General features: G+C 38.6%; 1 protein-coding gene across 3 annotated transcripts in view; it reads left to right on the top strand.

Annotated features, from left to right (window-relative positions):
• DCP1A (decapping mRNA 1A) overlaps window positions 1–24509 on the top strand; it is a 39199-nt gene that overhangs the window by 5875 nt on the left and 8815 nt on the right. Inside the window, exons 3-10 of one of the 3 annotated variants that reach the window (XM_044451269.1) lie at window positions 303–381; window positions 737–864; window positions 5278–5344; window positions 9975–10101; window positions 16103–16213; window positions 19582–20334; window positions 21371–21427; window positions 22690–22908. In XM_044451269.1, the coding sequence (XP_044307204.1) occupies window positions 783–864; window positions 5278–5344; window positions 9975–10101; window positions 16103–16213; window positions 19582–20334; window positions 21371–21427; window positions 22690–22908 (1416 nt within the window). In that variant the 5' untranslated portion in view covers window positions 303–381; window positions 737–782. The remainder of the gene's footprint in view (window positions 1–302; window positions 382–736; window positions 865–5277; window positions 5345–9974; window positions 10102–16102; window positions 16214–19581; window positions 20335–21370; window positions 21428–22689; window positions 22909–24509) is intronic. The other 2 variants (XM_044451268.1, XM_044451267.1) reach the window with 2 other exon arrangements.

Below are 24509 nucleotides of genomic sequence, written 5' to 3'. Positions count from 1 at the left end.
ACATACTAGCTCAGGCTGTTAGTCCATCTGTTATAACATATGCAAAAAGATGAAGCAATGTATTGAAGTGACCTCTTATTTTTTTCGACCCATGATGCAGTGTACTGTTGTCACTTAAGCTCTGCTAACTTTACGTTACCTTAATAGGATAGCATGCTTCAAAGCATATTGGACTATAGCTTGAGTGATTTGTCCATTGCATTCCTAACATACTCTTTGAATATACTGGCATTCATCAGGGGTGACTAAACTGTAGTACATTTTTAAAAATAGACAAATAATTGCTGTGTTTTGGTATTTAGATGCAGAGGTACAATACGATATATCATGGGTTGGATCAGAGGTGCCTTCTGCAAGTGGAAGGCTTCTTGCATGCAGAAGGTAATTTTCTGAGTTTGCAAATGATCCTTGTATAAGAATCATACCCAAAGAAGTGTTTCTCTTTGTATAAGATGTTGCACAGTATTTGCACAAAATCTAGAAAATGATTGCTGGCGGAAAACATTGCAAAGCCCCTTTCCCAAGCCCTTGACCAAGAGTTTACAGACTACCATGTGATTTTCTTCCACTTCACACCTCTGGATCCAATCTGTTATGTTTGAATTTCAGGCAGTGCATGACATTCTAACTGTAGCATGTGATTGTTATGAGTTTGCTATTGATTTTTCTTTAAGGTAGATTGTTATCCATAATATGGGTGTCCTTAGTTCTCTTGGTTTTTCCCTTGAAACAATAGGTCTGCCTCACCTTACTATGGCTTTACAATTGTGAATCGATTGAACATGCACAACTTGGTTGAGCCTGTAAACAAGGACTTAGAATTTCAACTGCATGAACCCTTTCTACTATACCGAAATGCCAATTGTAAGTATTGCACTTGAATATATTGTTTAGAAAAAACTTTTTGAACCTGGTTATTTAAGCAGTGCAAGTGTGGCATAGCTTCTGCTCTCCATCAGTTTCAGTTCAGAAGATGCCATTCTTCAAGCTATGTTCTGTTCATGCTTATGCTGTTAAACAATGTGGATTCCATCTAATATGGTCTAGTTGCTGTTCTGCTTGAACATCTTCCTGGTATCTTTGCTGCTCTGAACATTTGTTTCCATAATCCTAGTTGATTGACTAACAAACAGGGTACAGTGGTTCTCACCTGGTGTGTTGGAATGAGATGCTAGTGAGGTGAGAAGGCATTCAGTCAGGAGAGAGCCTGCAGTGTGTGCTCTATATCTTTTACAAATAATTGACCAGGGCATGCCAGTCAAAATAATTGTCAAAATATCAAAGAAGTCATGATGCTGATTGAGTTTGAAGAATTGGCCTGCTTCTTTAGCACAAGTACTTCTAAAAACTGACTTTCATTTTTAATTGGTTGCTGTTACCTTGTTTTGTTTTTGTTTTAATTATCTAACAAAATAAAAAATGCAGGCTGACCTAGAGTTCCAGGATAAAAGTCTGAAGCTTCTTAGTTTAGAGATAATGTAATATAGCCATCAAGGGTTAAGTTAGTCATATCTAGAAATGAGAAGAAATATTCTTCAGCAAAACCTTCACATTTATAGAAAACTCACATAACATTTGCTCCAATCTTCTGCATACTTACCAGGTAATAAACACAGTGGGATTTGCTTTTGAGTAAACCTCTATAAATAAGATTTATTTAGTTTTTACTTTAATTGTTTCAGCATCCTGACTTTCAGTAAAAATATATTAAAGCTAGGGAAGGGATAATAGCAAATTATAGAACGATACATGCAATGTGATCAAATTTCAATAACCCTACTATCACAAAGGATTGCACTGTTGGATCAGCACAGGTCTGTTTCCTTTCATTTAAAACTTGAGTGTGACACTGAAGAAAGACCAGATTCAAACAACAATTTTTTTACCCTCAGAAGTAATGTTTGCAAATGCTTGGCAGTTAATTTCAAACATGCAGCGATCCTGTGAATGAGTGCAGATATATTTGGGGTTTCTGCCAACATAGGCATGAAAGGCTTGATCAGACCCTTATCTTGGCATTTTTATCTGAGAAAGACAGTTTGATTTTTAGTTAGTTTACTTGTTTTAGCAAAATTGGTGCTTTGCTTGAAAACAACAGTCAATCATTCTTTACATCTTAAAAAAAACACAAACCTAGTATGTCAGCCAGGTACCTCTTAATCTGTAGTTAGAAAGCAATTACAGTATGCCCCATTGAGTTAATGGGACTTATTTTCAGGTTGGTGAGTATATGATTGCAGCCTAACTTAACTTCAAAAGGGCAGGAAAAGGCTGGTATGTAATTCCTGTCTTTTTATTCAGAATGTAGTGCAAGTTTTTGTTACCCGAATTTTTAAAAAATGAACGTTTTCTTTGATAATTATACTAATTAAGGTGGTAATTCTGTAGTTACCAGACTACATAATGGGAAGCAATATAAGACATCTCAATAAAAAAGGAATGACTGCAGGTAGAAATATTTCTAGTGTCCTGTACAATTCTTACCCACTCCATAAAGGACTTAAAATCTAAGCATTTCGATTCTGTGTTAAGCTATTATAATAAATTTATACATGCAAATGTAATCTAAACAACATCTGAGATTCACATTAAAAGAAATCAAATAGTATAGAACTTACCTCTAAAGGTCTTTAAGAGGTATGCTTCTAAATCAGTTTCACTCACAACTTTCCCTTTATACCTGATATCTCTGTCTTGATGTAGAGAACTAATTTCCATGGTGTTGCAGGATGGATGTGGTTCACAACTCTGAACTCTAAAATGGGGAAAATGCTTGCACTTTTCCTGGTTTTTCTTCTTTTTCTTTTGAGTCTGTTTGCTTATTTTCCCACTTGAAATGCCACAAAGGTTGAGTCCTGCAAGATGTATCTGAAGTGTTGTTACCTTTGCTGTAACCGCAGATTACATCCTAAATAAACATCTTTGTAGTCAAGCAATCATCCCATTTCTTTAGCAAAAATATTAAAGTTTGTTCAGCAAATTGAAGAAAAGCCACCTGTGGCTATCAGCAGTCTTGTCAGAATGGCATGTGTTTGATTGTGGAAGGGAAATGGATCTTTAGTAACTGCTTTAACTCAGTGTTGTCAACCAAGATAAGATGTGAGACTGCTTGATGCTATTTCTGTAGAGAGAAATGGTAAAATTGCATTTAGGAGTTTTATAATGGAGTTTAAGTTGAGGGCAGCCAAACATGTAGTATAGTGTAGTGCATGGAGATGATGTGTTAACAGAAGCCACTTCTTGTGTATTCTGTAGCAAAGTAGTTATCTCTGTTCTGCCTTCAATAGCCAGCTTTGCTTAGGACAAATCCATTAGTACTTGGCTTTGATATGCGCTTTAGACAAAAGTTTTCTTTCACTGAGCTAGCAACACCAGAATAAAACGAAGACTTTTCTATCCAGTAGAATAATGACTATTTGTATCGCATTTCTCCAGCATTCCTCTTTGGTAAAGTGCCTTCAATTGTCAGGAGTGATCATTATATAGTATGCCACTATTGGCCATTTTAGTTAACATTTAGGTGCAGAACAATTTCTAGTTCTTGCAGGTTTTTTAAATTAGGCAAGGAAATGCTTGAGGGTATCCCATTTTCTAACAGGCTAATATTTATGTATATTTGTAATTATAGTGGCAACACACTGTAACCTGCAATATTTCACAAAGCATAGGGCAATGTTCTCTCAACTGCTGCCAATGTAAATTACATTGCGCTAGCCTATTTATTTGTTTATTCATTCATTTCATTTTATACTGCCCAAAGCCAAGGTTCTCTGGGCAGTTAACAAAAGTTAAACACACAAACAAGAAAAAAACAAACATAAGACAAAATCACAGAATTACAACCAAGTCAGCACAGAGGTATTGCAGTGGTAAGGAATAAAATGGAATATTAAAACTAAAGTTAAAAAGTTAACTGTTAAAATACTGGAAAAATAAAAAGAGTTTTACCTGGCTCTGTAAAGACTACAGAGCAGGCACCAGACTCAGTTCTTTGGGATGCTAATTCCATATCTGGGGTGCCATAGCTGAAAAGGTCCTTTGGTGGGGGCTCCTGGAGAAGGACCCCCAGAGATGTCCTTAGGTTCCAGGTAATTATATATGGGATGAAGCATTCCTTCAGATCACCTGGTTGGAAGCCATTTAGGCTTTGAATGCTAATACTAGCATGGATGAACTGTAGAACAATGCCAGTAGTGCTTGCAGGAGCAGAGGGTTTTCTAAGTCTGAACCTAGGAACAAGAAAGAAAGTACCTGGCAACGTCCACTTCTGTGGCATTTACAATATAATATACTATAGTATAGAGTGAGATTCCTTGGTATTCCTAGTCCAGCCAGCATACTATACGAAGCCCTTTCCTTTTCAGCTTTTTGATCAACTATGCCTCTTTAATTTGTCCCTGTACCAGCAGCATGACAGCTTCTGCTGATCCCTGGTGGTATTTTTCTTAATCCTTTTGTCCTTGTCCTGTCACCCCCTTTGCTTGCTTCACTCATCCTTTCCTCTGGTCAGTTGATTTTAGCCCACTGCCTTCTTTGTCCCCCTTTCTCCAATTTATTTCTCCTCTGATTCCCTAATCTCCTTGATGCAAGGTCTTTTTAGCACCTGACAAGTAGTAGATGTTTATAGTTAAGATGACAAAGCAACAACTCTAGTTGTCAGAATAAGAGACTACAGTGTAGATTCCAGAAGGAAAAACCTGTCAAACTTACGGTTTCTTTAGACTTTCTCTTTTTTTCCCCTCCAGGTTGAAAAGTATACACTTTAAATGTTCACTCACTGAGATATCATTTTAACACTATAATCTTATAAATGGTTAACTAACTCCTAAGCAATAAAGTGGTTCATAGTTATCATGGATGCATAACTAGAATGAAGTGTATGTTTTGGCACTGCTTTCATGTGTCTCTCATAATTTAAGTGCTATTTATCTGCTTTGCCTAAAATGATTCTCTTTGATTTGGAATTTTGAACAAACAACCTTTTTGTGGTTTAAGACTAAAGCTTTGTTTGAACATTTATTTTAAATATAGTTTGTACATATTCAACTGTTGACTTAGCAACTACAATTCCATAACCCAACATCTGTTTTATTATTGCTCCTTCTGCATCAGTGCTAACTGTTACCTGGTTCTATTACTCATTCTTACAGAAGTGACTTAAAGTAGTGAATCTATAATATCTGTACCCTGTTCCCTGAGGTTTCCATTGGTAATCAATTCAATTGTTGACAGTAATACAGTCTTGTATTAACCAGTTCCTTTTTTAATATTTTCAAGTGTCAATTTACAGTATCTGGTTCTATGACAAGAATGACTGTCAGCGAATAGCAAAACTCATGGCTAAGTAAGTACCAGTTCTATCACAAGTTTATGTTTCTTGTAACTCGGTTTTATAGAATCTCATGGCAAAACCATGCCTTTTCTCACACACCTTTCTTGTGAAAAATACTTGATAACACTATTTCTTTTAGCAGACCTTTGAACTTGGTGTTTGGGGCAAAAGTGTACAGGCTGTACCCTATTGCCTGGAAGAAAGTTTCTTTAAACTCAACAGAGCTTGCTTCTTAGTTGGATATGTATAGATGTTTATGAATATCCCACAAGAAGGATGTGAATACCCATGCACCCTACTGTTCCGCATTACGAGTAACTGGTATGCAGACGCATACTGCCTCGGATAGTGAAGGCAATATATAGCTCTCATGATTAAAATGAAGGCTGCATGGGCTCTAGGATCTTCTGGGGAGGCCCTTCTGTTAGTCCCACCACTGTCACAGGCACGATTGATGGGGATGCAGGAGTGGCTTCCCCAGGACTTTGAGATACCCTTCCTAGGGAAACTACATTCATTCATTCATTCATTCACTCATTCATTCATTTTTAACATTTATATACCACCCCATAGTCCACAGGGCTCTCTGGGCAGTTTACAAATTTTAAATTCTTAAAATACTCAAAAATAGTGCAAACAATATGCACCTAAAATACTATAAAGCAACAATATAACAATCAACAGTCAGCAAATTACAAATAGTATTTAAAAGGTTCAATAACAAAAAGGGCTTTGCTTGGCACCTAAAAAATGTCAGGGATATGCCAGTTGCACCTTTCTGAGGAGCATGTTCCAGAGATGGGCTGCCACTACTGAGAAGGCCCCTCTCCTGATTGCCACCCCCCCCTTCTTGGGGTGGGATGTTCCATGAGAAGGACCTCGACAAACAATCTTAAGGGCCAGGCAGGAACATATGAGATAAGGTGTTCCTTCAGATAACCTGTCCTCAAGCCATTAATAGCTTTAAATGTTAGAACAAGCACTTTGAATTGGGACTTTGACTGGCAGCCAGTGCAGCTGACAAGGACTGACATGTGATCTCATGTGCCAGTTGGTACCTGCCCTGTTAGGGTCCTGTAAGCAAGCTTAAGCCTTTTTATTCCAGTGGGCATTAGGGAATGGCCTGTGAGTTTGCATTGCATTAGTTTTACTGCTTATTTTAGAGATGTTTTTAGTCTAGGTAGTAGTCTAATATACAATCAAATTTAATTATTTTAGCTTTTGTAAACGTTTGAATGTTTTAATTACATTAAATTTAATGTGCTCTACCTAGAGTCCCAATCAGTTAGGTGGGCTGTAAATGTAATAGTAATACTAGGGATTTGATATCCCTTTCTTGCCATGAAATTGTTTAATCTTATAATGCTGTGCAGGCTGGTGGCCATTGTGGTGCAAATTGTAATCCTTGTGGTGCAAATTCTATATTGGGTCCAAGTATGTGCTCTGTGAAGAAGTTCTAGTGCAAAGAGGCAAGGATAAAAACATCTGTCTAGCTGTAACATATTTTGTTAAAAGAGCAGCACCTTCACATTGGAGTTCTTTAGATACTCTTAGATGCATCCTATCTGGACTTGATGATAGTTAACTTCAATTTGCCAGTATGGATTAAAACTTCATCTCTTGTCACCACTCTTTTCCTTAGTTCCTCAAACTCCCTTCCCAAAAATGCCAGTTTGGCCATGGATATCTGTCCTACATCTTCTGCAATGAAGACATACGAAAAGAATTCATTAAGCTTTCTGCAGTCTCATCTTTCTCCTTTAGTTCTCCTTAACTTTCTTATCATCATGTAGTGCAGTTCTTCCCTAAGTTTTTTCTGGCTTCAGATGTAAGGGCCTTAATATTAATATTATTAATATTAATATCATAATATTAATATTATAATATTAATATTATATTATAATATTAATATATTAACATTAATGTATAATATTAATATTAATATTATATTGATATTAATATAATACAACATTGTTGTAAGCCGCCCCGAGGCTTCGGCGAATGGGGCGGCATAAAAATGTTTTAATAAATAAATAAATAAATAAATAAATAAATATTATTACAGATATGCTCCTCAAAATGGTTTTTTGTATCCATGTGAACAGTTTTCACAGACTTGCAAATTTTATTACTTTTTATTCTTGTTTGGGAAGGACTTCAATTTTCTGAAGAACATTTTTCTTGTGGGACTTCCTTGACAAATTTCCACTTACATTTGAATTAAATTTGATAGCTCTGTGGTCACTACTGTATCTGAACCTACCCTTGTGCTAATGGGGCTTCTAATGTGATGAAGAGCTAATGGTTCTAAAGCAACCTTGGAAACAGAATTGTTTATTTCTTATCTCTTTGTCTTGACAAAACATGCATTTATCCAGTCCATGTGGGGGTAACTGAAGCCACCCATTCCTGTAATATTTTTTTCTTTAGACGCCTCCATTATTTTTTCCCATCTCAGGATTGCACCAAGCCTTTCATTCACTGGGATGGAGCAATTTGGTTACTATTTTCTTAGTGACAAATTAGGGTATAAATATAATAATAGTGTAATAATGTTCCTAGTATTCCATTATTTTTGGTGTTGATGTTGTCACCACAGTGATTCTGTGGCAGAGTGTGTTCCTTTTGATGTTTACAGCTTTTGATATACAGAGTGGTGGCACGCCTAGTATGTATGCTGGAGAGAGGATGAGTTAGTGACAACTAGTACATGAGCCCATGACTGGTTGCCAGTCCCTTAACCATAGTTAAGATTTTAAGACAATTATGCCTGCACTGTTTCAGTGACACAGAATCGAAGTAACATCTGAGTTACTCAGTTTAAGAAAATTAAGTCCTTGAACATGTTTGTAATTCTTGATACAGAATTTGGCACCTTTATTGCAGAGTATGCTTTGTAGCCCTTGTTATGTCTAGTGTAGTTGTGAGAATGAGACACACTCAGGTTTGGCCTTAAACAGGTGAATCAGCTAAACTTCTGTGCCTCTAAAAATGGCCCACCTCACCACCATCCTGTGGAATTTAATGTTTTTTGTGGCTTCTAGTTTCTGTGAGATTTTCATTCTAGACTGAGAAAATATTAATGAAGTTGTGTAGCTAGCAATACAAGCTCTGTTAGGAGCTAATTCATACTGGCATTATTTATAAAGTGAAGCTATAGAATGATTGACATCTTGTGTGATTGGTATGATACCACCTTTTGGCTTTCCCATCAGCTATCTCTTATATAGCTTGATGCTTCTGATATGACATTTCCTGTTCTTAAGGCAGAATTCTGCTTTAACAGACTGCATCCCAAGCTTATCTGTATTATTGACTGTTAATATGTGTTATTTCAAGTAGCTTTGAACTAACTTGTTTGGAGTAAATAGACATTTTAAAGCAATGAGATTTTAAAATTATTTTGGCTATTAGTGAAAAGACCTGACCTTACATGGTTTGGAATAGTCTTTAGTTTTACAGTGAGGTCTTCAAGTAAAGTTACTTTAGCAGTCAGAGTAGGACATGTTCTGCTTGCCCTGTCTTGAGTGAAGAGTAGCCACTGGTACCCCCTGTGATGTTGCACCCTTGTAATAAAGCTACATAGATGGCAGACTTGGACATATTCTGACATATTATGCCCATCTTGTCTGAGTGAAGCCATGGTTGCTAGCATCCCTAGGCATGACCCCAGGAGATGTGTGCCTATGGCCCACTGAGCCATTTTCTGGAAAACCTGGAATAAGAAGAAATTATTCTGGAAAATGTTCTTATTCAAATAAGGGTAATTTGCATCAGATTTACACTGTGCTTTGGAAATTTTTATGATGTCCTAGGGAGTGATCTAATTTAGTATGCTTACTTTATTCTTGTTTAGTAAATACAGCTTAAAAAGCTGATGTTGTCTCCCAGTGCATCTCAAGTATTTAACCTGAAATATTTGATGAAAGCATTGAAGCATACTTAATGTGATTTAAGTGTTACATTATACAGATTTTTTCTTGCAAAACTTATAAAAAGTAAAAGACAATAGCAGATGAAGCACTTAAAATTTGAATGTAAGGAGGAAAAGGCTGCTGACAGTGGATGCTAATTATCTTCCCCATTCTATTGCACTTCAGATATATAAGACTACAGCTCCCAGCCATGCTGCCTGCAGATGCTGGGTGTTGTGGACCAACAGATCTGGGGGGCATTGTGTTGGGGATTTGAGCAACCCAAGGAATTGTACATGATATGCTGGCAACTGCTCATGCATTTCAACAAAGTTCAGCTCTCCTGTGCTAAAGTTGATTTAGACCCTCTCAGTTGCCCTGTCACTATGTATTAGTTCTCTCTTGTACTGCAACTTAGACTTATTTCAATGATATGTGTCTCCTCTTATATAGCTGTTAGGAATAAATCACCTAAAAGATATTAATTACACTTGTGAAACTGCCAAGCCTGCTGCATACTGTCTTTGTATTTGGCATCCATTCGTTGTCACTAATGAACTTAAGAAATAGAAAATGTTCCACGTCGTATAATTAATGAAATCATATGCCATAATAAAAAGTGTTAGTCTTTAAGATGCCACAAGATTTTTCATGTTGGATCTTGTATTTTGTTGCACCAGGTAATACTTTCTGACCTTGCAGTTTTTTCCCCTTCTGCTCTATAATAGAGTGGTACAAGAAGAAACACAGAGATCCCAGTTACAGGACAGAAGAAGTATCAGCAAGATTAATGGTTGCACTGATATCCTGGAGATGCTTAGCAAGGCCAAAGTTGAATATGAACGGGTAAGAAAGGTATGTATGTTATAAAGCTAATACTGGGCTGACGCTGCATATTTTTCTAGGTATTTTAATGGGAGCAAACTGACTTGCAAATGTTTAGTTTATTTAGAACTGTATTGCATGGTTAGCCTCAATGATTTCTTGTCTGATGCATTCCTTCTCTTGTCAGCATATGGGCTTCCTTTTCTAACAGTAAGCACTGCCAGATGAGGCTTTCTTCCTGTTCCTCGGTGAATAAATGATACCCAGATTTCCAGCTGTATAATGTTCTGTGCAACTGTGTGTAACTAGGCTGGGGGGGCATATTAATTTTCACATCAAGTGCTATCATTCTTGAAGTACCATAAGGTCACTAGATACATTTCATGTGTGATAACACTGTTACTCAAAGTTTATTTCTCTTGTTCATAAATTTGATCACATAGCCCAGGAAAAGTGGGCAACTTTCAAATTCTTGAAATTTCCATATTCCCTAGTCACCACAGCATAATTTCACATTCTCTAGAAACCTTTTTACAAACTTACACTACAATGCAGTCTGTTTGCTTTCTGCTAACTCAGACTCACTGAGCGAAATAGAATGAGCAGTGAATCATCATCATGCAATCTTAAAATGCTTGAGGGGATGTTGAATCATGAGGCAAAAGGCTTTCAACTATCCTGGAACAGCAATTTTAAGCACTGATGTTCAGCCAACCCAGAATAACTTGCTGCAACTAAAACAAAGAAAAAATGCTCCATGGCTTGTAAATGTTGAGATGGGCTGCAGTCTGCTTTAGCTCTAATACTATTGACTGACAATCTTACTTTTCTCCCTATAGGTATAGTGAGTATTGCCACTTTGCTGTTGTGTGAAATGGAGGCATAGTTTGTATTTATGTTTGAATGGTTTAAATGCCCTCACTTTAAATATCTTTTCTTCTTTGATAATATGGCTATATAATGTAAAGTTACGAAGAAACAGAGCAAGTCAGAAAGGGTCTCCTAGGCCATCTAGTCTGATCCCTGGCTTCAGTCAGCTCTGCTCATGACATGCCTACCATGTGCATGTCCAGCTTATCCTTGAACACCCTCACCGAAGGGGCTTCAACCACCTCATGCGAAATCCCATTCCATACCCTCAAGGTCCTAACTGTCAGGAATTACTTCCTGGCATTCAAATTGAACCTTGGTTTCTTGAGCTTCGCTCCATTGGAACATGTCCTGCCCTCCTTTGCAGGGGAAAAGAGCTGCCCCTCATGTCCCTATATGTTGCCAACAGATCCCCTCAGAGTCTCCTCCTCTTCAGGCTGAAAAGACCCATCTCCCTCAGTCTCGCTTCATATGGCTTTCCCTGCAATCTGGTCACCATCCTTCTGGCCCTATGATGCACCAATTCTAAACTGGCTATATCCTTCCTGCAATGTGGAGCCCAGAACTGAACACAATACTCCAGTTGCGGGTGCACCAGCGTTGTCCAGAGTGGTAGTAATAGCTCTCTCGATCTAGAAGCCATGCTTCCGGCTATGCATCCAAGGATGGTGTTCGCCCTCCTGACTGCCACATCACACTGCTGACTCATGTTTAGCTTGCAGTCGACCAGTATTCTGAGATCCCTTTCACAAGTGCTGTTCTTCAGCCACTTGTCCCCTAACCTATACTTATGACACCCATTCCTATGCCCCAAATGAAAGGTCTTGCATTTATTCACATTGAATGCCATCCTTTGTCCCCTGCCTGCTTCCTTAGTCTGTCGAGTTACTAAATTTTTCCTGCAACTTTTAAAATTCTACATGGCAAAAAATCTGTTACAGCCTAAGTGTTCAAGCTGTTCTGCCCCCTCCCCATTCCCCCACCCAAAGCATAAGCTAATGATGGTGGGATGCCCCATCCTTAAGAAATGTGGCTACTGCTAACGTGGGTCCTTCACGTGGATCCAGTGTTGTTATTCTTTGGAATGGAAGCCACTGGCAGAACAGATCGCCTCTGCTCCCACATGGCCTCCACATCTGCTTTGAAGTCCCATTGCATAAGTGGACAATGCTGGAGTCAAGCCTTTGCCTGCTTGATCCTGCCTATCTGGTTTCCCTTTTCCCACCAAAGGTAGATTTCCTAAATAAACTAATTCAGCTGGATTGAGGTTGGAACTAGCCACTTTCCTCAAATTGGTGCCCTTTGAACTCCATCCAGTTTAACCAATGGTCAGGATTGCTAGTGATTATCATCCTAAACGTCTGGAGAGCATTAGGTCAGGGAAGGCTGGACTAGTGGTATTGAGGAGGTAGGAAGAATCTCCTTTAAAAAATAAGGAGGATTTAAGGAAATAGAATGGCAGTAAAAGTCATGGGGAAGGCAACTTGTTGGTACTGTATGTTTTCCCAGCTGATTGGTATCAGTCACATATTGATTTGCATGCCCCTGAACAATGAGGCATTAGAAACAGGTGCTTTTCAACCAGCTTCTACTCTGGTACTCCATGAAGCCATGGAAGGTCCACTGTCATGTACTGTCATGCCCAAGTCTTTGATAAATGTGGATTCCAAATGTTGATAGTAACCTTTCCTAATGGCTGTAACCATTCATATTTGCTTGGGTATACAAGCAGTTTTTTCCCCACAAGTACCAAGGCTCAGATAATGTATGACTTTTAAAGCAGTTGTTCTTTGCAAAGAAATGATGGAACCAGCAGCCCTTTCATGTGCTGCTGAACAGGCATTCAACATATTTGTGGGGATTGCACTCAAAGCTTTTGGTCTTCCCCGTATGTTCATTAGTTGGATATGTATTCTTTTAGGTCACATCTAGCTTTGAAGTCAAAAGAAATAGTGCTTTCTCATTATAGAGAAGTACATAATAGGATGCCTGCTTCCCCCTATCTGTGGAGCTCCTGACTTGTGTGTTTCAAAATTCTGATGTACTAAAATGCTTACATTCTGATGTGATGAATCCCAGATTGGGCTTATACATGGATGGTGTGCATGTTTTTATCTTGGATCTAACCAAAATGCTTTCTGCCCTGATAGAGCTTAAAACTTAACCATTTATCAAATTATTCTAGCAAACCCAAACCTAAATCTCCCTGGGGAATGTTTTGTAAGTAGCATTTAACTATGTCTGAGACTTATCTAGGAATTATGGTGCCAAAAAGCTTCCTAACAAAGGTGCAAATGAACCGTGATAGACTGCATGGTATTAAGTCATGCTTAGGTAGGTGATCTTCCCTTCCCTTAAAACTTCTAGGGCAAAAATAGATGTGATTGGAAGCATAATCCACAGGTGGTAAATAGGATACATCTATCTGCAATCTGTTTTTTAACTGCTTATTATTAGGACTTCCCAAGTCAACCTTGAAGGGCTTCATTATCAGTACCAGAGTTGATCCATGTGCATATGAGAACTCATATTTGAGAATATGTGGAAAGTGGAAGTTCTGGACAGCTTTTCAGGTTACAAATTTTGAATAACTTGTGGTTTGGGAAGGTGAATTCAAAGGTTTTCATAATCTGCAAGAAGAATTTGGCAAAGCAAACAGGTCCTATTGTCAGTTTCTGGAATTTAAACATCTGCTCACATCTATTTTTGGAGCAGCTGCTTGTGCAGCATCTGTGCTCCCAAACCTCCTAGAAGACTTTGTTGGCTTGCTAGGTCTACTGGCTTTGTTTGTATCAGCAGTTCTCACACAGATTTTAGGACAACATATCTTGACTCCGTAAGAATGGAATAGGGAAATGTAGTATTCCATTTTGCATAAACAGGAGGCGTATAGCATTCCTGGTTATTGAACAGTTCTTCAGTCTGATGCAAGTTAATATTGTGGACATTTTATTCTCTAGTAGCCCTACTACAAAACTGTTATTCCATCAGTATGAGGTTTAAAGAAAGTTCTTCATTTAGATGATGTGGAATTGCCCATTTAAAAGCTCCTTTTGGCATGAATTTTGTTACAGTTTAATACTGTAAAACTGGTAATTAAGCACTGTTTATGAAGAGAAATAATAAGTTGTGGGGAGGTGTGGAGGAAACGGTAGTTGAATGGCATGGCTTCTTCCATTCTTAGGAATGTCATAGTTCCAGTAGAGGCTCCCATTCATGGTATTTTTTATGATTTTCCCTCATACCTCCTTTGCCACCTACCACTCTGCTCATGGCATTTCTTGATCTGTTGAGTAAAAAGTGCATTATTGCTGCCCCTCCATAATAGGAACATGCCTGCTTGCTAAAGGTACAGGAGTTGCCTGGGAATTATTTGACAGCCTTAAAATATGACCCACTCTGGAAAAATATGCCTGCTTGTCTGTCTTGTAAAGTCCTCATAAGCCAGGTTTCTGTCTAAATCTGCCTGCCCTCTTGTTTCTTCAGTCAGGGGGCTAATATAAATAGTCTGGACAGGCTGAGTTAAATCAACTGATTAAAATGTATACATTACTCTGTAAGCTCAGGGTGGCTTGCATTTATACTGCCTCTGCAGTATGTGGGAGGCAGCGGCTCAGACGCCACATTGTCTCCCATACGTTGTAGAACTCCTCTGGCTCTTAAAATGTTCCCTAAACCATAGCTATCCTCTTTGATCATCAGAGATGATACTCAGTTTCTAAATGTATAGAACTGGAAAGATAATGGAAGTAATGTTTATCAACTAATGGGCGAGTTTGAGAGGGAAGTTTTAGAAATAAACTGTTTCTGATCTCGATTGCTGTGCTTGTATAGTGTTATGTAGGTGCTTCCTGCTTTTGCATCATGGTGATTCTCTTATTAATTTCTCTGCAAATTATGCAGGGCCACTTCATTTAATTGTATGTGGATTTGCATTTTAATATTTAAGAAATAAGACCCTTTTCTTGTATATTCCAGATGGATCATAAAATAATCTGGCTCTGTAACTAAGATGAGATTGTCAGAGTCAGCATAAGAAGGGACAGAGTGGGAATGAGAAAAAAGATTGGGAAAGTCCTGAGTAATTTAAACTCAAATTATAAATCAGCTTAATTCTTAAAGGACTCTCTGTATCCAGTTCATAATGTGAAAATGAATGGATTTTGATATATTTTTCTTAATAGTGGGAGGAGGTTTTTTAAATAACTAATGCTTTTCCTTCCTTAAAAACATTAATACTATGATAGCCTGGCATTACACAAAATCATGGTAATTTAGGAACACATTTGTACATAACAGAATTGTTAAAGCCAGCAGTTAACTACATTGGAAGCCCTGGAAACAACATGTGGGGGAGGGGGGGACTTAAGAGTGAATGTGTGTGGCTGTCCAGATGCAATGCATTTTAAATCTATACTTGAAAATAAAACAAATGAATGTATTTTGGAAATGCATAAAATATGAGCAATATGGTAACTTCCCATCTACTGATGAATTCTACAGTTGTTGTAGTTGGGTCAGTTTCCTTGCATTGATTTTGAGTTTTTGATGCTCATATTTGGGATATCTTTACTTAAGGAGCTATGTAGAATGATATTTTTTCCAACAGTAGCAAATCTTATGAAATTCTGCTGTGTTTAATGATTGAATCAGAAATGTCACACTCAATGGATTAAAAATGGCAGGTCTCTTGAACCATGAAGCTGAATCATCATTTTATTTTAGTGCTGTATTAACATTTGCCTAATGCCTGGAAACACACTAAGCACAGACTATTTTTATAAATGCTATGCACACCTTGGCATGTCACTGGACAGAAGTTCTATCCGTTCATTAGGGTAACACAAATGGCATGAGTCACATACTGTTTATTGGGAGAAATATTTAGCTTTAAGCAGAATGATCTTAGCCATGTTCCTTATACAGCTTTTCATCAAGTTAGGCCTTCATCCTGGTATTTTCACATCTCATCACATGAGCAGAATTATCAAATGCTTATACAATGTGATAGCATGACTTTTATTGATGGCACTGAAAAAAAAACCTTGGTGTGATGAGAACAAGGCAAAGAGCTTGCTGGGAAGCTTCTAATGGTTTGAGAAAGTGTTAAATGAATCATCAAGTCTGAATTGGGATTACAGTAATGCATTTTATTTTCTAGAATCAGAAGAGTGACTTAATCTGTGGGACACCGCAAACTGCAAATCCTACAAAGACTGAAAATGCAGAGACTTCAGAGCATGGATCATCGGTGTTACAAATGCAAGATCATGTATGTCCTATAAAAGCTGAAGCACTATGGTTTTGATATGTTGTTTTTCTGTTTCCATTCCATATGTGTGGATCAGCTGTGCATTATACCATGAACTGATTACACCTGCACAATACATGCATTTCATATCTCTGTTGAGATTGTGCTATCTCAGATACAGGCTTGCCTGTTTGCTCTGCTGCTTTGTGCTCTGAAAAAAGAAACTAAGTCCATTTGGAAATGGTCTCTCCTGGAACCTTTCTCTTCAGGAGTATATTAGAACCGGGCAAATGAGTGGGAGAGACAAGTATGCAGCTTCCATTGCTCTGCTGTATGTTTAAACACAAACAGTGTAGCACAGGTGATTCTGTCCCTGCTGCTCATTGCTCCTCTGGTAATGGTAGGGCCCTGGGCACATCTTTGGGCCATCACCTGGGCAGCAGTGTTCTTGAAGGCTTGGAACCTGGTTTTATGTGAAACTGTGTAAAGGACAATACTGAGAAATACACTAGACATTATATGGTCTATTAACATTATATGGTCTATTAGCTAATGAAGCTGGGCTTTGGCCAAGGAATGAGGCAGAGATTCAAGAAATAAATGGTGAATTAAAAAGTGGGGAGCAGGAAATAATGATTAGTAGATCTTGAGTACTGTGATAACTTGTGCCTGGTAGTGGTACCACCTAGTGGGAAAAAAAGAGTGGTGCACATGTTGATCTTAAAGAATCCCCTAGAAATGTGACTAGGGTCATTTCACCTTTCTGAAGCGCTTGATTTTTTCTAACTGCTCGACAAGGGGGGCGTTGGATGCTTTAATTTTAAAATTTAAGCTTTTAATCAGAAAATTTCTGATTGGTTTTCTAGGCTCCAAATGGGGATTGGGAAACACAGTCCCAGTCATTAGTCATAAACTGGAGATTGACTCTGTGGTTCACATGTGATGCTAAGCCACCCTGCAAATAAGTCATGGTGCATGGAGCAACTCACAGTGCATCAAAAATACTTTTGGTATCACCATGGTTTGTTGCCCTCCCTCCTCCTCACTTCTCCAGCTGAACCCACCATCTTTTCTGCATGCATGCTCCACTTGCCATTATTTTCATTTACCATCATTTTTTCTAGAGTACAGTTGGGGTTATTAAAAAATCAGCCTTGCTTTAAAAAATTGTTGTTTTTGATCCTTTGCAAGTACATAGGGGTGTACTTCTGGCTATCCACTATGTACAGTCTTGAATGGTTAATTCTTTTGTCTGTTTCAGTTGTCAAAAGCAAGACTGTATATAGGCTAATTTGTATGCAGTTGTCCAGCTGTCATTTACCTAGTTCTCAGTTGAAAAATATCAGTAAATTCAGGGAAAGTGGAAATATCACCTACTTCCCAGTGAAATCCTCTCAATTCATATTGGTGAATCATCACCCTTTCAACACTTCCCCTAGTCTCCAAATAATCTAGAAAAGGGAGATAATAACTCTTTTATGCAGTTCTTTTTCAGAGCAGTTACTGTGGTTAACCAAGAGCTCTAACCCTTTCCTCCTCGCAGAAATATATGGAACTTTAATGAGTGAGAAGTAAGTGAAGGTGCAAACTGAAGAAGTTTAAGGGCTGGGAAGGATAGGAAATATGTGCACCTGCAGAAAGTGTTTGGAGTAGTTGGACATTTGGGGAAATGTTGAAAATGTGGAGGGCACTGAGATCTGTCAGTTCAGCACAGTCGAGAGAACTACTTTGTTGAAGGAGTGATGCACCCCCCCCTTCTCATTTGCCCTTATCAGTGCTTTTCCACTGAAAGCTGAGCACCTGGCTCTTGACAACTGCATGCAAAATAGGTTATACACAGTCCTGCCTTATATTGGGTAGCCCTTACACACCTGTGAAGGGCTAACCAAAATAAGTACATACATAAATAAAGTGGCAGTTTTCAGTGGCCATTTTTTAAAAGAGACTTCAATTGTACTCTTTTGAGGTGTCAGAAATAGTCCAGGAATGATTGAGTGCCCTTCTGAAGAAGGGAAGTAACTGGCACAGTCATGAAAATGAGTGACAGGGGAGTTTGCTACTTTTGCAAAGTGGCTTCACAGCTGTCCTCAGCAACCCACAGTAAAATTCACCCATTAGAAGTTGAACAACCCCTAGAACAAACCATTGTTGTACAGAACTGCTATATGTGGAGGAACAAGATCAGAGGTAACATCTGGAGCCCTGTGGCGTTTCTGTATATTAATTTCTGTAATGCTCTCCCAGGATGGTGAACATATCCAGTTGCCCAGGCCATTAGTTGCAATGTTGTGGACATCTAGAGCAGATAAACACTTGAATACAGGAAGCTATATTAAATAGAAAGTAGTTCAAGATCTTTTTGCAATGCTAACCTGAAATTTTACTTAATCATTTGGACTATCTCATGGTAGGATAATATTGGTATAAAATGAAATAAGGACTAAAAATAAATGGCCATTTGAGACAAGTGGGCCAGTGCCTCAAATCATTTTCTTAACCCTTCACCTTAAACATATTTGCCCATAAGCATAGCTTGCAGTTTTAAACATCAGAAATAGAGATACAATATGTTACGGCTGGAATTCAAAACTGATTGTTAGCACACTTACATCACGGTGCATAAGACCTGTGCCCTGCATGAGTACAGTAATAATAAAGGCAAATGCTACAGTCCTTTATACAGAATGCACTCTGTTGTTGCTAGTTGTGAAGTCATGTCCAACCCTCCGTGACCCCATGGACAACACTCCTGTAGGCCTTCCTGTCCTCCACCATCCCCCAGAGTCCACTTAAGCTCACACCGACTGCTTCAGTGACTCCATCTGTTCACCTCATCCTCTGTTGTCCCCTTCTTCTTTTGCCATCAATCGTTCCCAGCATTAGGCTCTTCTCCAGGGAGTCCTTCCTTCTCATTAGGTGGCCAAAGTTGAGTTTCATCTTCAGTATCTGGCCTTCTAAAGAGCAGTCAGGGTTGATCTCCTCTAAGACTGACTGTTTGATTTCCTTGCAGTCCAAGGGACTCGCAGGAGTCTCCTCCAGCACCACAATTCAAAGGCCTCAATTCTTCGGCGCTCAGCCTTCCTTATGGTCCAACTTTCACAGCCATACATTGCAACTGGGAAAGCCATAGCCTTGACTGTACGCACTTTTGTCAGCAGGGTGATGTCTCTGCTTTTTAGTATGCTGTTTAGATTTGCCATAGCTTTTCTCCCAAGGAGCAAGTGACTTTTAATTTCTTGGCTGCAGTATGCACTCTTTGGATGATGCCAAAGCTTTTTATTTTTTAGCTGTGCTCTTAACATTTGTTTGTAGAGAAGATATACAAGAAAATTGTGGGAATTTAACTTTTTAAATAGAGTTTCTCATCTGTCTTTTCTTTTCTTTTTTAGCCATGTCAATCCATACCTAAACATCTCACAGTGGAAGAATTATTTGGAACTTCAGTACCAAAGGAACACACTACAGTTCCCTATTCCAGCCCAGAGACAACAGAGAAAATTGATATTGCATGCAGAGAACACAGTTTACTCTTACCCTTTTCATTAGAGCAATCAACAGTGATCCATCAGTCTCTGGGAAAATTGGATACTCCAAACTTGAGAAGTAATTCTGGTACCTTACTGCCACAGGACTGTGTGCCACCCTTACTTATTGCTTCTCCTTTGGTTTCACAGCCTGAACAAAATAAAGTTTCAAACTATACTGTGCCGTTAAGTCCTGTACTTAATTCAGCCTTGGCAACAGAAGCTCCCTGTGTGCAAATGCTTCAGAGTTTGAATACAAACAATAATATAAAGCAAGTTATGCATCAAACTGCCAAGCAAGTAACTCCACTTGTGAATCAGCCATCAACTGACATGAACCATGGTCCACAAACTATAACTCCTGGTCAAAACCAGTTCTTAACTTCCTTGGCGGCAGCAAATACAGGAGATGCTTCAAACACACCACTTCCAAATATGGATCTTTTTCAAAAACTCAGGTTGACCCCACAACATGACCAAATGCAGCAGCCACTTAGTAAGACCCCAGTAGCACCAAACTCTACCCCTTCCATTAGCCAGCTGGCAACACCAGATTGTTTCAAGGAATCCCATATCAAGCAGCCAACAGTAACTGGTAAAATGATTCCACCTGTTCAGGTAATTTGTAGGTTTCTATTTTTCAGTTTTTTTAACAAATGTAAAACTCTCTTTAAACTGTATGGTTTGCTTGTGAAAGCTGTTGTAGGTTTTTACTAAAAGCAGAGAATGATGTATTATCTCAATTAGATCTCCCCTGAGCCTTAAAGTGCTAACACACTTAGCACTTGACAATTTCTGTTTTGACACTGGATAAATGGATAATTTGGAAGCTGGCCTCACAGAGGATACTAAGCAGCCATAAGTTCCATTTTTGTCATCATAATGCCATTCTGGACTGGCAGTTCTATAGCTAGAAGTGGCAGGACATTTGAAGTGCTTATAAAAATAAAATCAGAAATACATGGTACATCATGTTATAAAATTTTATAATTGGCCATAACAAAATGTAACAAAGCCAGTGTAGTTCCATTGGAAAGAGAGAGTTCAGTCTGAGAGACCTAGCCTTACCTTTATTCTGGTGACTTGTCTAAGATGGATGTTTTCTTAGTCTTAGGGTCACACACAAATTTGCAGGCAAGCACTTGCACAGCATGCCTTTGCTGTGCTATATAACCCAGTGGTGGGAAATAGATCAGTTTGTTTCCTACTTTTCCATGGTAAAACCATGCTCAAAGCAGCTTCCACCAATATAAGGGAAACAAATTAGTAAGCCATAAGAAGATTTTGCCACTTCTAGCATTAATCACGCAGATAGGCTAGCCAGAGCAACTCATATTAATAAATATACACCAAGATTATATATTTAAATCATTTTAAGGCCAAAGAAAGGATTTTTAAAGAGCTAAATATTAGACAAGTGGAAGTAGTGCAGATGAAACCAAAGTAGTCTTTACCACTTAACTGACGATTTTACTTAGGAAACTATATATAGCAGATGAAGTGTATATAGCAGGTTACTGTAGGTATCTTACTTAGCGCATGAACCCATACCATCCATATAAATTTAGCAGAAAAAAATGTAAAGAGCAATGCTCCATGTGGGATTAAGGAGTTGACCTCTGTTACTCACTTTATTTCTATTTTTCCTTTGTAGGTTACACAGCAAAGCAAGGAGCTTGAAACATTTCCAAATTCCAAAGCATTGCCGAAGGCAAGGGTGATATTAGTAGTAGTAGTCGTAGTAGTCATAGTAGTTTTAATTTCTGTGCCTCCTAATAGCAAAGCTGTCTGGGTGGTTTACAAAAGTTCATAAAAACAAGCATTATTATTGCATTGCATTTATAGCCTGCCTTGTTTTCCTCTTGTGAGGAACCCAAGGTGGCTTACATAGCTCCACTGAATTTTATTACTATTATTATTATTATTAATTCATTAATTGCGTTTATATGCTGCCTCACAGCCTAGGGGCTCTCTGGGAAGCTTAACAATAAAACATTCTCACAATAACAAACCTGTGAGGTAGGTTAGGCTGAGAGTAAGAGACTGGCCCAAGGTCACTCAGTGAGTGTCATGGCCATGTGGGGACTAGAACCCAGATTGCCTAGGTCCTCAGTCCAGCACTCTCATCCCCACACCAGCCAAGTCCTTTTACCACTATATTCACTTAAAAGCTGGAGTGTAGCCCACAGCTTTTCCCCTCTCTTGATCTGCTGAACAAGAATTGTGTTTGGGCTTGGCTTTCTTTGTGAACTTCACTAAATCCATTCAAAGCAAAATTTGGTTTATCAGTGTTACATGGATCCCAGGAAGTTATATTTTTATAATAATCTATGTTGCTAGAATGGTGATACCCTTCTCCTGGTGTGCTGATTCTGAAGTTTGCCAAGTCTTGCTCAAGTGAGAATATTGTTCAGTTGCCAATCCTTTGAGATGCAGCTCTGTAAGATAGTACTGCATTTGACTGATGCCTACCAATACATTCTTTTTACTTCCTATTTTCCAGAGCACATTTTATTAACCTCTCATTTCTTTATAAGACTAAGTTCACATACCTTTTTTTATAGGTGAGGAAGTCTAGGAGGCACCACTAATTGCCATCAATATTAGAAGTAGCAGGCTATATGTTTTATCAGATCAAAAGTCCATCTAGACCAGCGCTTCATACACACAGTGGCAAACCAGCTGCCCATGTAAGAGGGGCTGGTGAAACAACTTTTTTTCTGTGATAGTATGTCCCCTATTCCCTCAGTTAAAGCTGGTGTAAGACGGCGCTATACCACTGGTTCCTCCTTTGTGACCTTAATTCATCCAAAAGGAAAGGCTGTGTGCTGCATTGCGTCTCCACTGCTGAAGCAATTTCAGAAGGAAAGCGTCTCCACTGCTGAAGCAATTTCAGAAGCCCTACTCTGTCTTGCTATTGCTTTAGCCCCCCCCCCCCCGTCACTATCTAAATGGTTGATTTTCTTTTTGTAGGTTGCTTCCCCACAGTTTGCGACAGCGACAACCACAATGACACCGTCCGTGCTTTTGTCACCTAGTGTGTTCCAGCAGTCAGCCATGAAATCCTCTGAAATGGAAAACAAAGTGGGTTCATCTTCTCCTCTCACACTTGGAGCAGTGGAAGTGCAAACTTTACCTCCTACAGTTCTCAGTAGATCTCAGCTTCAAGAAACCTTAATACATCTAATAAAGGTACAGTTATGATATGGGCTCTTGGTTTGGAATAGAACATTAAAAGCTACTTGTAGCATTGATGAATAGTATCAGGTATCATGAAGAGGGTTGATTATGAGGCACGAGAGATTAATGCATATATTACTAGCAAAACCTTTTAGAGGTAAAAAAGCATCAGCTGGAGAAATATTAATATTTTAAACAGTAATATTTTCATAGCATGAACAAATGAGCATAAGAAGTGCTCTGCTGGACCAGGCCTGAGGCTATCAGCTCCAAATCTCTGTTCCTTTTGTGACCAACCAGATGTTTATGGGGATCCTACAAGCAGGACCAGAGGACTGTTGTACCCTCCCACTCATGTTCCCCAAGAAGTTTACTGCCTCTAATACTGGAGGCATCATATAGCCATCCAGCTGAATAGCTATGAGTGGTCTTAGCTTTCATGAATGGGTCCAGTCCCCTTTTAAACCCATCCATGACATTTTGTGGTACTAAATTCTATTCTCTAACAATGAACTGTGTGGAGAAGCACTTCTCTGCCTTGACTCACCCACCATTCAACTTCATTGAATGGCACAAGTTCTGGTATTATGAGAGAGGGAGAAAAATGTCCCAACCTCTTTCTCTGTACCATGAATAATTTTATGCACCTTTACCATGTAATTTTGTTTTCACTTTCTTCCAGTTCTGCTAGATCCTTTTTTGATCAATACACAGTATTCATTGTTTGGTCAGACCACAGATTTATATTGAGGCACTGTGATATTGGCAGTTTTGTTTTTGATTGTTTGATTATACTCTCCAAGGTGGAGGTTGCCTCCCAATGGCCAAACACTCCCACAGCAATCAAACACTGGGTCCTTATTCCATTCAGTTATCCATCACAATGCACAATATTCCTTTCCTGGTCATTCTCTCCTAGCTCAGATCCCATCACCTCATGAGTAGCTAGGATTGTTTTCTTCACTTTGCATCATTTTGCATCTATTTACATTAACACACACTTTCAAGTTTAATGTCCATTTCTCCCATTTCTTTTGGGCAGATGCTTTTGGAGTTTGTTGCTATCCCTTTTTGTTTTACTTATCTTAAACAATTTACTGTTATCTTCAAACTTGGCCACCCAACTCCATATTATTTATGAACAAGTTAAAAGACACTGGCCGCTTGCAGTCCATGCTGTTTACATCCCTGCATTGCAAAAGTTTTCATTTATTCTTGGTCTGTGACTTTCTGTTCTTTAGCCAATTACTAATCCATAAGGAAATATCCCTTCTTATTCCAAGACTGCTAAGTGTGTTCAGAGCCTTTGGCTGAGGGACTTGTCAAAAGCTGTTTGAAAGTCCAACTATACAGTACCTAATAAATCACCCCATATCCCTATGCTTGCTGACATTCTCCAAGAAATTTAAAAAGTTAGTGAGACGGGACATACCTTTGCAGAAGTCCTGCTGATTCTTACCTGCTCTATATTTCATGCAACAAAGACAGGTATAAAGAATTCATGAAACTTCTTTACAGTACCCTTATTCTCATTTAGTGTTCCTAAATAGGAATATATTCATTTTTGCCTCAACAGAAGTGCTAACTGAAATGCCACCTAACCCTGTATCAGG

This window comes from Varanus komodoensis, unplaced genomic scaffold (genome assembly GCF_004798865.1).
Source record: "Varanus komodoensis strain SLA01 unplaced genomic scaffold, ASM479886v1 scaffold6_2, whole genome shotgun sequence".
Lineage (NCBI taxonomy): Eukaryota > Metazoa > Chordata > Lepidosauria > Squamata > Varanidae > Varanus > Varanus komodoensis.
The sequence above is the reverse complement of the archived record's forward strand: the minus strand, read 5'-3'. Positions and strand labels throughout refer to the sequence as shown.